Below are 15,463 nucleotides of genomic sequence, written 5' to 3' on the forward strand. Positions count from 1 at the left end.
AGGATTTATCACACCTGGATTAACAAAATGACACTAGTAAGTCCTTATACACACACACACACACACACACACACACACACACACACACATATATATATATATATATATATATATATATATATATAATGGAGTTTTATTCAGTCTTGAAAAATTAGAAAATTCTGTTATTTGCAACAACGTACATGAACCTGGAGAAAAACATGCTAAGTAAATGAAGTCAGGCACAAAAGGACATACATTGTGTGATCTCACTTGTACATGAATCAATAAAAAAGTCAAACTAAGAGTAACAAAATAGAATGATAGTTATCAAAGCCTAGGAGTGTGGAACTAAAATACTAATCAAAGGGTACAAAATTAGTTATAAGATAAATAAGTACTGGAGACCTAATATACAGCATGGTGACTATAGTTAATAATACGGTATTGTATACTTGAAATTCACTGAGGAAGTAGATCTTGAGTGTTTTTACCACACACTGAGAATATGTCAACTCATTTATAGAAATTATTTTATAATATATGCATATGTAAAAATATCACATGTATACCTTAAATATGTACATTTTATTTGTTGCAAATAACTATACAAAATTTTTTTCCTAAATGAGAAGTAGGGAGGAAGAGAGGCAGACTTCCACATTCACTGCAACTGGGATCCACCAGCAAGCCCCCTATAGAGCAATGCTCTACCCATGTGGAGCCGTTGCTCCATTGCTTGGCAACCAACTTATTTTTAGCACCTGAGGTAAGGATATACTCAGCTCCCAGGACCAACTTGTTCCAACCAAGCTATAGCTGTGAAAGGGGAAGAGAGAGAGAGAGAAGAGAGAGGGAGAAAGGTAGAGAAACAGATAGTCACTCACCTGTGTGCCCTGACCAAGAATTGAACCCGGGAATCAAACCCAGGATATCCACACTCAGGGCTAACACTCTACTATTGAGCTAATCAGCCAGGGAAAATATACAAATTAAAATGGCAAAACCCAGAATACTTTCTTCTAAGATCAGAAATGATACAAAAATGTCCACTCACACCACTCTTATAGAACATCATACCGGAAGTCCTAGCCAGTACAGTAAGACAAAAAGAAGTGAAAGGCATACAGATTGGAAAGGAAAATATAAAGTGTCCTTATTTTCAGGTGACACAATTATCTGTGTGGAAAATTTAAAGGAATATTAAAAGAAAACTCTAGAACTAATAAATGAGCTCAGCAATGTTGTAAAAATACATGCTCAACAAACAAAAATCAAACCTGCCCATGTGGTGGTGCAATGGATAGAGCGTCTACCTGGGATGCTGAGTACCCAGGTTCAAAACCCCAAGGTGGCTGGCTTGAATACGGGCTCATCTAGCTTGAGCATAGGGTCACCAGCTTGAGCGAGGGGTCACCAGCTTGAGCATCATATCATAGATATGACATCATGGTCACTGGTTTGAACCCAAGGTTGCTAGCTTGAGCAAGGTGTCACAGGCTCAGCTGGAGCCCCCAAGTCAAGACACATATGAGAAGTGATCAATGAACAACTAAATTGCCACAACTATGAATTGACATTTCTCATCTCTCTCCCTGTCTGTCTGTCTCATTTGCAATAAAATAAAATAAAGTAAAATAAAATAAACCACATTTTAATATAATAACAATGAATATTTGAAAACACAATACTATTTATCATCCATCATGTCAAAGAAAATGAAATTCTTTAGGTGAAAATTTCACAAAACATGCATAGGATTTCTATGCTGAAAACTACAAAAACTGGTGAAAGGAATCAAAGAAAACCTAATAAAATGAAGAGATATACTGTGTTAATGGATTTAAAGGCTTGACCTAGTAACAATATAGATTTTCCCCAAATTGACCTATATGGTTATTTTAAACTCTTATCAAAATCTCAACAGGAAGACAATTTGACTTTGGGTGAGGGTTATGCAACATAATCAAATGTCAAAATAATCTGGAGATGTTTTCTCTGAACATATGTACCCTGATTTATCAATGTCACCCCATTAAAATTAATTAAAAAAATTTAAAAAACTTTATTAAATATTACACAAAATACTAAAAAAAATCTTAACATCTTTTTGTAATATAGACAAACTTATTTTAACTTTGAGTGGAAAGGTGAAGGACATAGAATATCTAAGACAATTTTCAAACAAAAAGTAGAAGGAACCATTCTACATGCTAAGAATTATTATGTAGCTACAGTAATAAGATTGTGTGGTACTGGTGGAGGACAGACACATAGATCAATGAACAGAACAGAGACTGAGAAATAACCTTACACAAATTGGCCCAAATGATTTTTGACAATGGTGCAAAAGCTATTCAAGGAGGAAGGATAGCCTTGTCTTCTTTTCATTTTCTGGTCACTCCTTTATTGCACATTCCAGAGCCCTTCTGTATGTGCTCTGCGCCGTATTACAACTGTATTTGCAGAGTCTATGTCTGGTATTAGTTCTTGGTTTATTATGTATGTGTCTTGTCTCTAATTCTTTGGGACTGGACAGATAGCTTCCATTTCTTTTGTATTTCCTCTGTGCCCTGTGGTGCTTAGCACAGTGTGGTGTGTGGAATAGGAGTTCAGTTAGTACTCAGTATCAGAATGGCTGCCTGTGGGTCCCAACCACACACATCTGGAGAGAACAAAACCCAGCCTCCCCTCTTATGTTCTCCAACCCAGCACCTCTTAAGCAGGACCGGCCCTTGTTTCCAACAGTTCCTGCAGTCCACTTCTTCTCAAGATTCACATTGCTAGGGGAGTAGGCAGATCTCATCTGCCAGTACATGAGACCAAGCTCAAACGACAATCTTTTTGGCCAGTTCAAGCCTCCACTAGAAACACTAACTTTGCTTCTCAGATATATGAGCCTCACAAGCATATGAGGTATGTGCCAGAGGATCTTGGGGTCCAGTTGTGTGTGCAGGTGTGGCTTCCTTAGGTCCAGTTGTGTGTGCAGGTGTGGCTGCCTTAGATCTTGCTGTGTGGCAATATTCAAAGATATAGTTGTTTAAGAAAACAATACAGGGGCTATTAGGAGAGGAGGCCGTGTATTTTTGTGCTGGTCTCCCCTCTCTGTTTTCCTTCCTCCTGTCATTCCCCACACTGCAGCCTGAGACTCTTGTATTCTAGGCAAGGCCGCCAGACACTCCTCCTGGCTCTGTGTGGGCTGGTTCCTGACTACCTTCTGTGGGAAGAGTGGGGGAAGGGTGTGGAGGGGGCTGGAGGAAGGATAGCCTTTTCACACATGGTTCTACAACAATTACACATCCATAGCAAAAAAAGAACTTTGACCTACACTTCCCTATATGAAAATTAATAGATCATATACTTAAATGTGAAACACAAACCTATATACTGTATAGAAAAAGAGAAGAAAATTTGGGACCTAGGGCTAGGTGAAGAGTTTTCGGACTTGGCACAAAAGGCCTAACTCATAAAAGGAAAAATTGATAAATTAGCTTCACCAAAACCAAAAAAATTTTGCGCTGCTAAAAATTCTGATAAAAGGAAAATACAAGGTACACACTGTGACTACAAAAGAATAGTAAGAAGGAGAGTTGTGATGGAACAGTTCTGTATATTGATTGTGGTAGTATTATACTTACACAAATCTAATACATGATAAATTTTTATAAGCAACACACACATAAATGAGAGCACATAAAACGGATGAACTCTGAATAAGTTCTGTGGATAGTACCACTGTCAATTTCCTGCTTTAATATTGTACTACAATTATACAAGATATTACTATTGGTCGAAACTGAATGAAAGGTACATGACATAGGACCTACCTGGATATTTTGGGGACAGCTTCCTGTTAATCTATTATTAATTCAAATTAAAATTAAATAAATAAAAATTAAATTAAAAACAGAATGGGTGCCTACCCGCCGGTTTGTGAAGGCAGTATAGCATTCTTTCACTAGAACTGTTTTGATCATGTCTGGATCAGTGATAGCCAACATAGGCCAGCGACCATCATAGAACCTGTGTGGGGAAAGCAGAGCTGATTAACATAACAAACCAGTTTCTGCAGCTGGAGCCACTCCTGGAAGTCCAAACTCCATTCTGATATTACATAATCCATATTCCTAGAGATTATGGTTAGAAATAACATTAGAAAATTCAAGTCTAGATAGTGTGTGTTCATGAGTATTTCCTATGCCATTCTTTATAATTTTGCATGTTTAAAATGCTTCATATCAAAAGGAAGTTAGTAAATAGATAATGGCAAGTCAATTATCTGAGAACAGAAAACAAATAAGAAGAGTCCATCCATTCAGTCACTTAAAAATATACTTTTGAAAAAAATATATATATACACTTTTGAATTTATATCAAGAACATAAAATGCATATTATATATTAGATAAAAGTGTAAACATAGTGATCATAAATATGCAAAAATGTGCCTGCAAATAAAAAAGATTTATTTTCAAAAAGATTTAGTAAGAATATAAATGATTTCTTTGCCCTATTAGCTAAATTTGGTTCCCTAGTTCACAATTGCTTAAAAGAAATATTTTAACTATTAAAGAGAAGTCCTTTGTAGAATCAAGTCTAGAAATATTTAAAATAAAAGGACAAAGAAAATTAAAAAATACAAAGGAGCACATATAATTAGTTTTAAAAAATACTTTCTTTTTATTAGTTATATTTATTCTGTAAATGGTCCTGAGTGGGTCTCCAGCCCCACGTGAGTGACATCTGTTAGCAGCAGGGCCAGCCCACTTTTGACTGACATACCACACAAAGCTGACTCTTTCTGTGTGATATATCCCAATTTGTCTTGAACTCCTGACTGGTTTACTATAAGTTTAATTACATGAGGTTTACTTTAAGTTTAATAACACTGTCTTCTGGCATTTTATTTTTTATTATAAATCATTTGCGTTAGCTAGAACAAAATGGAAGATTTTCTACAAGTGTTACCTACTTTGATTCCTCAGAGGAATTTCAAATGGTTTTGTGATCACACATAAAAATGGAGGAAAACCACCTGACCTGTGGTGGCACAGTGGATAAAGCATCAACCAGGAATGCTGAGATCACCGGTTCAAAACCCAGGGCTAGGGGTCAAGGCACATATGAGAAGCAACTACGAGTTGATGCTTCCCACTCTTCTACCCTGCTTTTCTCTCTCTCTCTCTCTCTCATCCCCTCTCTTTAAGGTCAATAAATAAAATTCTTAAAAAGTTTTTTTTTTAATGGGTGAAAACTTCTGCACTAATTCTGCCCATTTCCCCAAAAATCTAAAACTCAGAGAAGATTTAAGTGAATGTCAAGTACATTTAGTGTTGAAGTAGTGATGTAAGCACCTATGGTGGCTCTCAGGCTGATCAGATTGATCATATTTCTTGGATGATTCCTCTCTTCCCATTGTGCTTTTCAAAAACATCTGGGTGGAGAGACCTAAGGCTTTGGGAAACACTTTGCATGTATGATCTCACAACATTCATATTCTTGGGCCTCCATTCAGATTCTCCAGATTTGATGTTGCTGGGGCGGGGTGGGGGGTAGGTCCTAAGACTCTGTATTTAACAATCTTTCCAAGGTGGTTCTTGCACACACCTGAGCATGAGAACCATTTTCTAAAGAAAGTAACTGCATCCAGAGCTCACAAGTAGGGACTGTAGGAAGCTCAGTGGAATCTACACCACCAGTGACCCATGTTGGGTGGTATTTCTATTGCACAGCACAGCCTTTCTGGACCATGTGGACTCAGTGGACCTTATGGTTTCTGAGGATTATAAAGAAGATGAAAAAGTACTGGGAAGTAAAGCCTTTTTCCCATGTGCTTCTAGGACACAAGCACCACGTCACACCTCTCCTGCTGGCCTCACCACACTGCCAGCGCTCCCCCTGGGAACAGCTGCTGCAACTGGCTGAGGTCACTTTACAAAATCCTCAAGTCCATTGACCTGCCAGGAAACAGTGTGGTTCAGAAATATCCTGCCTCTCTTCAGAGTTAGTAGATTAGGGTAGATAAAGCAATACTTATACAAATTAAACCTCTAGTGAGAAGTCTTGGTTTAAACATTTTTTAAAACCCAAACTCCAGACCCCGGCTGGTTCGCTCAGCAGTAGAGCCTCGGCTTGGTGTGTGAATGTCCCAGGTTTGATTCCAGTCAGGGCACACATGAGAAACGACCATCTGCTTCCCCACCCTTCCTCCTCTCCTTTCTTTTTCTCTAGCTCTCTCTTCCCCTCTTGTAGCCAAGTTGGCCCTGGGCTCTGAGGATGGCTCCATGGTCTTGCCTCAGGTGCTTAAATAGCATGGCTGCCAAGCAACAGAACAATAGACCCAGATGAGCAGAGCATTGCTTCATAGGGAGCTGGCTGGGTGAATCTTGGTTAGGTCACATGAGGGAGTCTATCTCTCTGCCTCCTTGCTTCTCACTTAAGAAACAATAAAATAAAATAAAATAAAATAAAATAAAACTCCATACTTGCAAAGAAAGTTTTTAAAAAGCTAAGCAGATGTGGTTTCCCATTCTGTTTTTCTATACCTACAGTTTTTTTTCAAAAGGATGCAGCAAATCCAAATATAAAATTATGGATTTGGGTTTCTAATTAATAGTCAATCATGTGAGAAGGGTTATGATATGCATTTATGAGCATATAGTAGAAGGGTCTGAAATAATGCATTTTATTCAATTAAAGCAGACCTAAGGAAGGATAACTGGAGAAGAGGGAATAATGAGACACTGGCCAGAAAGGGACACCAGGAGTCCAGGGCCATCAACATCTAGAGTAATAAGAGCCTGCAACTCCCCAGCTTGATTCTGAACAGACCTGGACACCTGGTGACATTGAGAATCCCTGCTAGGACAAGTCTCCAAAAGCTTTACAATAGCTGACTTCCTACCAAGAGGCTCAGGGCTGAGACTTCCTCCACACCTTTGTGGCCTTTGTTGTAACAGCAAGTCTATCCAATGGGAGTTTCCCAAATACTTACCCCCACATATTTCCATACTTTTTAAAAGATGCCATGTCAAAGTTCCCAGAACCCTGAAGGAGAAAGAAAATTAGATTATTAATCTAAGTGTACTGAACTCTAACTCTAATTCCAACCAAAATGACCTGAATCCAATGATATCAGGCTGTCTTTCACTGACAGATAGAGGGAAGCCCTTATTCAGACATGTCTTGAGGAACATGGAGAAATTGAAATGAAAAATCTAAAATCATTCTTGATATTTCTCCAAATAGTGTTGATACTCAGCTTACCCTTATCTAGGATACTGAGTAACACCTTGTTTTTCTGAAGGGTTTTTGTTGTGCATGAGCTGCCTCAAATTCTCATAACCTCCTGAATTATTACCTCCACAGACATTCCAGAACTGAAGCTGAGGAAGAGGATGAGAGACCGCACACTCTTTCATCTCCTCATTAAGCATCCTTTTCATTGATATGATGGGCCCTCTCTAGAACTCTAGCAGAATTAGGAAGTTCAAGACACCAGTGACCCCTTTAGTCTAGAACAGTGGTTCTCAACCTTTCTAGTGCCGTGACCCCGCAATACAGTTCCTCATGTTGCGGTGACCCCAAACCAAAAAATAATTTTGGTGGCTACTTCATAACTGCAATTTTGCTACAGTTATGATTCGGAATGTAAATACCTGATATGCATTATGTATTTTCTGATGGCTTTAGGCGACCACGCTGGGGTCGCGACCCACAGGTTGAGAACTGCTGGTCTAGAAGATTTAAGCAAGTCCAAGACATCTTGGTTGAGTGAGAAAGTGAATGCGTGAATGAATGAATGGCAGTGACTCACTTCCCAGTTTTCCAGCTCAACACGGGAAAGAGGGGGAGATGCCGCCACTCCACAAGGACAGAGGAAACTAAAACTCTCTGAGTTTTCACTTCAATAACTTACCAAAGAAATCTTCCCATTGATAAGTTTCAGCTGAGATATTAGATATTTTAACTATGCAAAAGAAGGTCCCAGAAATGTGGGTATTGGGGTCTATCTATGAGAAGGTGATCTGGGAAGGTAGAAAGGAAATGATTATTTTTTAGAGGCAAGAAAGTATGGGAAGTTCTCAGACAAATGAAGCATTGAGACCTCAGCTGAGAGAATTAGAATCTGAGAATCAAGCCTGTCCCTTGCAGGAAAGGAAACCTGAGGCAGAGAGCAGTGGGCACACAAGACTCTGCCTGGGGGCCCAATAAAGAGAGCTCATCACTTTCCGTCCAAGGGTCAGGCCCTGGGTGAAGCATCAGGGCTGGATGAACCACAAAGACTTCACCAAAATTCGCAGTCCATGTGTCTGTCACCTAGTACATTTCATTCAGGTAATTTAATTTTAAAATAATTTTGTCAAATCCTTTGCTGTTAGTAATTACATTTTAAGTAACTGGGGTTTTTTGTGGGGTTTTTTTGTTGTTGTTTTTTTTTGGGTTTTTTTTTTTTTTTTTACAAAAAAACCCTCCACAACTCAGAAGTTAAATATCTGAAGTTGATGTACAAATATCATCTTGTCTCAGTTTCACCCACTCCCACTTAGACTCAGCCAAGGGCAGAGAGGTAAAGCAGAAAGCTCTTGTTATGTCTCTCAAATACCCTCAATGATGTCAGGAGAGCAAGGGGTGAGTTGGAGCCATGGAAATAAATGCAGGGATTGAGTTCAGGTACGGATATGCAAATTACCCAATGGCAAATTCGTGGGCTTCTTATTATAGTGAAGTTTCAAAGAAAAACAAAACAAAACAGGCTAACAGCCTTGTAACCTAAGAACAGGAAAGTCTGACTCCAGAGTATCCAACTTCATGAGGCGCTACCAGGCCCCCTCCACGCTTTTCTCCTAATACTGAGTACGATGATGTCTTCCTGGGAATCTGCACGGGCAGGAAGAAAATGCTGCTCGTGATGCTCACAGCTGATGCTCACAGCTGGAACGTGAAGTCCTGTGCTGAATCAGCCAGAGAGCTCTGCTGCCCATGGAGGCAAAATCTGAGGCTCCTAACAGCTGACCGAGCCCTGGGGTAAACCCCGCCCTGTGCTGGGCGGGGCCTCTGATGCCCTTTCTGGACAGTGTGAAACCTCAGAACCCAGGAGGTCCCTTCTACTATGGAGCTAAGCTGGGATTTGTAACCACAGAGAAGCAAAAGAGGAAACTCAAACACTCACCTTCCGGTAGGACAGAACAGTTCCAAAAAAGGGCAGGGGTGTCGGTCCAGGAATTCCCAGCTTCTTAAAAACTCCATGTGGATATGTCCCATATCTTTAAAGTGAAAGAGAAAGCCAGGTTATGGGAATTGTGGAATAGGTGCTGGAGCTGCCCAGTCATTGATGCAGAACCTGAACACTAAGCTAGACAGGTCACATAAAGACAATAAATAATAACAGTAACAATAGCAGTAATCACATTCACTCATCATCTCTTTTTCTACTTCTGCTGTGAGACCCACAGAAAGTAATGAGATTACATAAAGCAGCTGAAGACTGCATGGACCCAATGCCAGAGTGAATACTTGACCAGTGTTTCCATTGACAGTGCTCCTGAGAGGTTCAGGCTGGAATATTTTCAGATAATTCAGTTATGGTTTTTAATAAGTTGACTCACCCATGACTTTGGAGATTCTAATTCTATGTGTGTCCACACGCACGCACATGCACACACGGGCGCGCGCGCGCGCACACACACACACACACACACACACAATCTGCTCCAATGATGAGATTTGGCTTAATGTATCCACTTAATAACAGAGTTACTATGAGCCAACTGAGACATGGTCCTAACAGTTTGCTCAGTGACTTTTAACCTTCCCTTTCCCTCTCTGCCCTGACCTAGTTTCAGGATCTGGTTCTTCTTAAATATATTACTGTTGGTCAAATAAGTTTTTAAAGATGACATATATGTTTGCTCACTTTGGCTGTGGAAGACAAGCTGTAAACTGGTAAAGTCATTGTAGCCTAAGGCTTAATTTTAAAGACTAAGCTTTTCCCCACACCCTTGACTGATGCATGATAGGGGGTGGTGCACAGTCATGAGGAATCTCATTATGCCTCAGATAAGTGACTTTTTATAAGAGACTTCCTTGTTTGTATATTAGATTAAAGGTTTTAATTTCTATACTAAAAAATGGGGCAGAGGAGCCCATGCTGGAGGAGAGCAGAGAAAGGCCACGTGGAGGAGAGGAGAAGCATCCAAGACGGCGGAGTGCTGAAGGAGAAGCCAGTTTGTACAGAGAGAAGCAGATGGGGAAAGAGATGAATAAGGCTGGAGAGGTAGAAACCTTTGATTCTAGGAAACTCGGATAAGTCAGTGACTTTGGGAGCCCTGAATGAAAAGGGAAGTGTTCTCCCACTGTGTATATTTCTTGCCTGCCAGGTGCAAGCTAGGATTAAAACTAATGGCCCACCAGTTCTTGGCTCTGTTGTTTCATTACTGTCTGTTCGAATCAAATGCAAACCTGCATGGGCCAGGCTGCTGTGATGATGGCTGTGGATACTGGCTTTACAATCACCATAAAAAGGCTTTTGAATAGCCACAGTGTACTTATTTCTATACAATTAAACCAGTATTCAGGGCTTAAAATCGGAGAAACAAGCCTGTCCTTTGCAGAAAGGAAAATCTGAGGCAGAGAGCAGTGGGCACACAAAACTCTGCCTGCGGGCCCAATAAAACTTCTGGTCCAATAAAAAACTTCCATTGCAGTGCTTTTCAGCTACACCAGTTCTCTGTTGCGAGGCAAATGAGGGGGCTAACAATAAAGCCAATCATTTCTATTCTGTTTACATTGTGTTGTCATACGAGAACTTTGTCTGCTCTACAGCAACTGATGCCTGGCTGTCCCAGTGTCATCAATGCTACAATGTTGTTTATCCAGGGGTGACAGTATCTAGTGACAGATCCACTGCCACACAGTGTGATTTAGATGGTGTCCCTACCCCAGATTTCAAGCAGAGGAGATGCCTACCCTGCTGCCCTCTGAAAGACCTCCTGTGGGGCCAGGACCAGGAGTATCTGGGAGAAATATTCTCCCACTCCATCCAGACTGCTACCTGGATGCCTCTCTTATTATCACAGCCTCACAGTTTCACTTATATACCTTTACTGTGAGATTAAAGTAACCAGCTGGGCACTTATATTTAAAAACACATATACAATCTACGCCACAGAAGTATATGCTTGTTCACTGAACTCATATTCCTGACATTATTCTAGTAGTGGGAGGATATTTACACACCTTTTTAGCCACAAATTCTGTACCAACGGCCTCTTTTATCCTACAGAAAGAACACGATAGAAAGAGTCCTATCTCAGTAAAAAAATCTAGCATTAAACTAAATGAAATTAAATACTATCAATTAATTTTAAAACATCATCAGATAGTAAACATGTTGCCACAATATCCTGTGTTTATAATATTTCTTTCATAGAACTGAAACAAAGTTCATATTTTCTGTATTCATGTTATCATGATTCCCTACCCTTATTGAAAATCAAATTGAGGTAGAGGTCAAGTGGGACATGAAGGGGCTGTCCCTACCCACATGTCCAAAATAACTCCTCTCCCAACCTGTTTCATGATGCTAGAAATCTCACTCTTGAAAGGAACTTTTTCCTTTGCTAGATGGTTTGATTCATCCTCCTGCACTGTAACGTAATGGAAAAAAAAATATTTAAATCAAAATTGGCTTTTGGGCTCAAGCCTGTGCTGTCAGTTAGCCAATTACATATTGCAGGAAAATAAATCTCTATAATGATGCCAACCCTCCCCAAAGATTAGTGAAAAAGGAGAAAGAAGAGCATATAATAATAAGATTTTTGCCAAGTTTTTCTGCTCTAAAGTTTTCTCACCCAGGAGGAATGGTTCTGCCTATGACAGGGATGGGAATTGAGTCTTAGGATAGGAGTGTTTGGGGGAGGGGACACAGAATAGAGCTAGTGTGGAGCCTGACCAGGCTGTGGTGCAGTGGATAGAGCTTCGGCCTGGGACACAGAGGACCCAGGTTCAAAACCTAAAGTTGCCATCTTGAGCGCTGGGTCACTGGCCTTAGCTTATGATCATAGATATGACCCCGAGGTCGCTGGCTTGAACCCAAGGTCGCTGGCTTGAGGAAGGGGTCATTCGTTCTGAGACATATGAGAAATAAATCAATGAACAATTAAGGTGCTGCAACGAATTGATGTTTCTCATATCTCTCCCTTCCTGTCTGTCTGTCCCTATCTGTCTCTCTCTCTGTCTCTCTCAAAAACAAACAAACAAAAAAGAGCTGATGTGAAGAGAAGGGCAGCACTCTCTAGCCTCCCATGAAGCCTGGGGCTCATCCTGGCACATGGTGTAAGTTATGCCAGGCAGTGGGACGGAGGGAGCAGGAACAAACCTAGTCACACAAGGACCGATCCTTACACACATCTCTTGTAGCAGACCCAGATCTCAGGAGGTGAAGATAATGAGACAAAACCCCAGGCCACTCCCTCCTGCCTCCAGGAACCCAGAGTGGAGAGGGCTCCACTGCACAGAGCCAGTTGTTTTTAATTTGCCTCTGTTGAATTCTGGTTAGTCTATGTTTACCAAACCGGTAGTCAATCAAATGGGTAAACAACATAATCGACTATCCAGATGATGTGGAGATGTTTACCCAGAATCTATGTACTCTTGTTGATCAACGTTTCCCTGTTAAATTTAATTTTCCAAATAAAATAAATCATCCCCAGGACCAAATAATGTCACCAAATCCTCTGCACTACAGAAATTGGGAGTTGGGCGGACAAGGAGTCTACTCCCTCAATAGGTCAGGGAATATCAATAATAACCCCTTTGGTGTTTGTAGCCCCCAATTCTTAAGCAACTACCCCTTTGTTAGCTGTTGGATCTTGAAAATAGATAAGGGAAAAGGGGGCTTGAGGAGCTCCCCAAGTCCCAGATTACAGAGGTCATGAGCCTGAACAGTAACTCACATATATAGGAGCACAAGGCTGGTAACCAGGAGAACCCAGGTTTCCATGGAAAAGCTTGGGATCAGGTCCATGGCCACTTTCCTTCCAAGATTCCGCCGTCTGAGTTTTCCTTGTAGTTAGCGTGTGCTCTTAGCAGGCAGTGTGTGTGGAGTTTTAGTGGATATAGTGAGACTGGAAGTTTATGTACTGGGAGTCGGGGTGGAGCTTGAGCTGCAGCCAGTAGAAAAGCCATTTGTGTTTGAACTGAGGTGGCCTCTCCACCCTGGTAGTTGGCAAAGCATCACAGACACTCCCACTTTTATCTTCCTTGAGTTCATATTCTGTGGGAAATCAATGAACAACTCACTCCATTTTATCAGTAAGGCCAAAGGTTACTGAAACTCAAGTAAAGCCACTGGACTTAAATCACTAACCTGCCCTTGACTCCATGGCTGTCTGCATTAATAAATACTTGAAATCCTTCAAACAGGCTAGGTTCACAGATCTTTACTCATGCAGTTTTCTATGCCAAGACTGTTTCTGTGCCCAAAAAAGCTCCTACTCATCCTTCATACTCAGTTTAGCAAGAACCCTTTTTGTCTGAATCTTTCCTAACCAATCTCCTTTAACAGATATAACTGCTTCCACCTTTAAGGAACTTCTACTCTCTGCAGACAATTTTATTATTATCCTTGTAAACCCACCACCACCACCATTCTTTTAACGGTGTTTCTGTAAATGATGACTTGTAAATTCACATGTAGTTATGGATAAACAGTCTGTTTGCTTAAAGGATTCTAAGAGGAAAGGAAGCAGACTCCAGCCTTTAGGTGTTTTGGCTCGAGGTGATTTGCTCACCTTAGACCAAAAACCAAGAATGATGGAACCAGACCATCACTTAAATGTCAGATGATTATTGATAGACTGTGTTGACTCCCACAGAGCGTACTCAATGGGGAGCCCACAACTGCCTCCCTCTCTCCGGTTTCCTTTTTCTGCCTTCCCTTCCCCTCTCATCAAAACCTCTGCCTGAAGAGAAGTGAAGGCAAAGATAAATGAATGGGACTACATCAGACTAAAAAGTTTTTGCTCAGCAAGAGAAACTGACAACAAAATAATCAGACAGCCACCTAAATGGGAAATGATATTTTCAAACAACAGCTCAGATAAGGGCCTAATATCCAAAATTTACAAAGAACTTATAAAATTCAACAACAAACAAACAAACAATCCAATAAAAAAATGGGAAGAGGACATGAACAGACACTTCTCCCAGGAAGAAATACAAACGGCCAACAGATATAAGAAAAGATGCTCATCTTCTTTAGTTATTAGAGAAATGCAAATCAAAACTCCAATGAGATACCACCTCACACCTGTTAGATTAGCTATTATCAACAAGACAGATAATAGCAAATACTGGAGAGGCTGTGGAGAAAAAGGAACCCTCATCCACTGTTGGTGGGAATGTAAAGTAGTACAACCATTATGGAGGAAAGTATGATGGTTCCTCAAAAAACTGAAAATAGAACTACCTTATGACCCAGCAATCCCTCTTCTGGGTATATATCCCAAAAACTCAGAAACATTGATACGTAAAGACACATGCAGCCCCATGTTCATTGAAGCATTGTTCACAGCGGCCAAAACATGGAAACAACCAAAAAGCCCTTCAATAGAAGACTGGATACAGAAGATGTGGCACATATACACTATGGAATACTACTCAGCCATAAGAAATGATGACATCGGATCATTTACAACAAAATGGTGGGATCTTGATAACATTATACGGAGTGAAATATGTAAATCAGAAAAAACCAAGAACTACATGATTACATACATTGGTGGGACATAAAAATGAGACAAAGAGACATGGACAAGAGTGTAGTGGTTACTCGGGGTGAGGGGAAGGGGGGTGCGGGAGGGAAGGAGGAGAGGGGGAGGGGCACAAAGAAAACTAGATAAAAGTTGACGGAGGACAATCTGACTTTGGGTGATAGGTATGCAACATAAGTGAATGACAAGAAAATCTGGACATGTTTTCTTTGAATATATGTACCCTGATTTATTGATGTTGCCCCATTAACATTAATAAAAATTTATATATAAAAAAAACCCTGCCTGAACTGACATGTAAAGATGGTCTTTGTAACCTTAGTCCACCATCTTCTTAGGCTGCTGGCTCTTGGATACACCGATGTTCCTTGCACCAGCTCTTGTCTCTAATTATTGAAGTTTCAGTGGCAGGCAGTCAAATCTGGAGTCAGTATCATCCTCTGTACCATCCAGCAGCACTCTTGTTCTCCACATCAATTTCCTTTACCAGTAAGAGTTTCTCAAGGGCACAGTTTGGGTGTTAGTCACCATTATGTCATTATTCATTATTATTAAGCATAAAGAACACTTTATATAATATATAGCAGGCATTGAGAAAGGTTGGTGGAGTTGAGCTGATAGAAGTGATATTGTAGGATCCCGTGTGCTTCCTTTCCCTGTGGCTCTTTGGTGACCACTTCGTCTTCCGGGATTGTTAACACAACAAGAGGG

General features: G+C 40.5%; 1 protein-coding gene across 1 annotated transcript in view; it reads right to left on the reverse strand.

Annotated features, from left to right (window-relative positions):
• Positions 1-13,091, reverse strand: part of LOC136403444 (cytochrome P450 3A12-like) — a 38,478-nt gene extending 25,387 nt beyond the window's left edge. The window contains exons 1-4 of the mRNA XM_066382182.1: positions 12,935-13,091; positions 9,151-9,244; positions 6,973-7,025; positions 3,903-4,002 (exon numbers count right to left, since the gene is read on the reverse strand). Coding sequence (XP_066238279.1) covers positions 3,903-4,002; positions 6,973-7,025; positions 9,151-9,244; positions 12,935-13,005 — 318 coding nt within the window. The 5' untranslated portion in view covers positions 13,006-13,091. The remainder of the gene's footprint in view (positions 1-3,902; positions 4,003-6,972; positions 7,026-9,150; positions 9,245-12,934) is intronic.
• Between the last annotated feature and the right edge of the window lie 2,372 nt (positions 13,092-15,463).

This window comes from Saccopteryx leptura, chromosome 4, assembly GCF_036850995.1.
Source record: "Saccopteryx leptura isolate mSacLep1 chromosome 4, mSacLep1_pri_phased_curated, whole genome shotgun sequence".
In the NCBI taxonomy this organism is placed as follows: domain Eukaryota; kingdom Metazoa; phylum Chordata; class Mammalia; order Chiroptera; family Emballonuridae; genus Saccopteryx; species Saccopteryx leptura.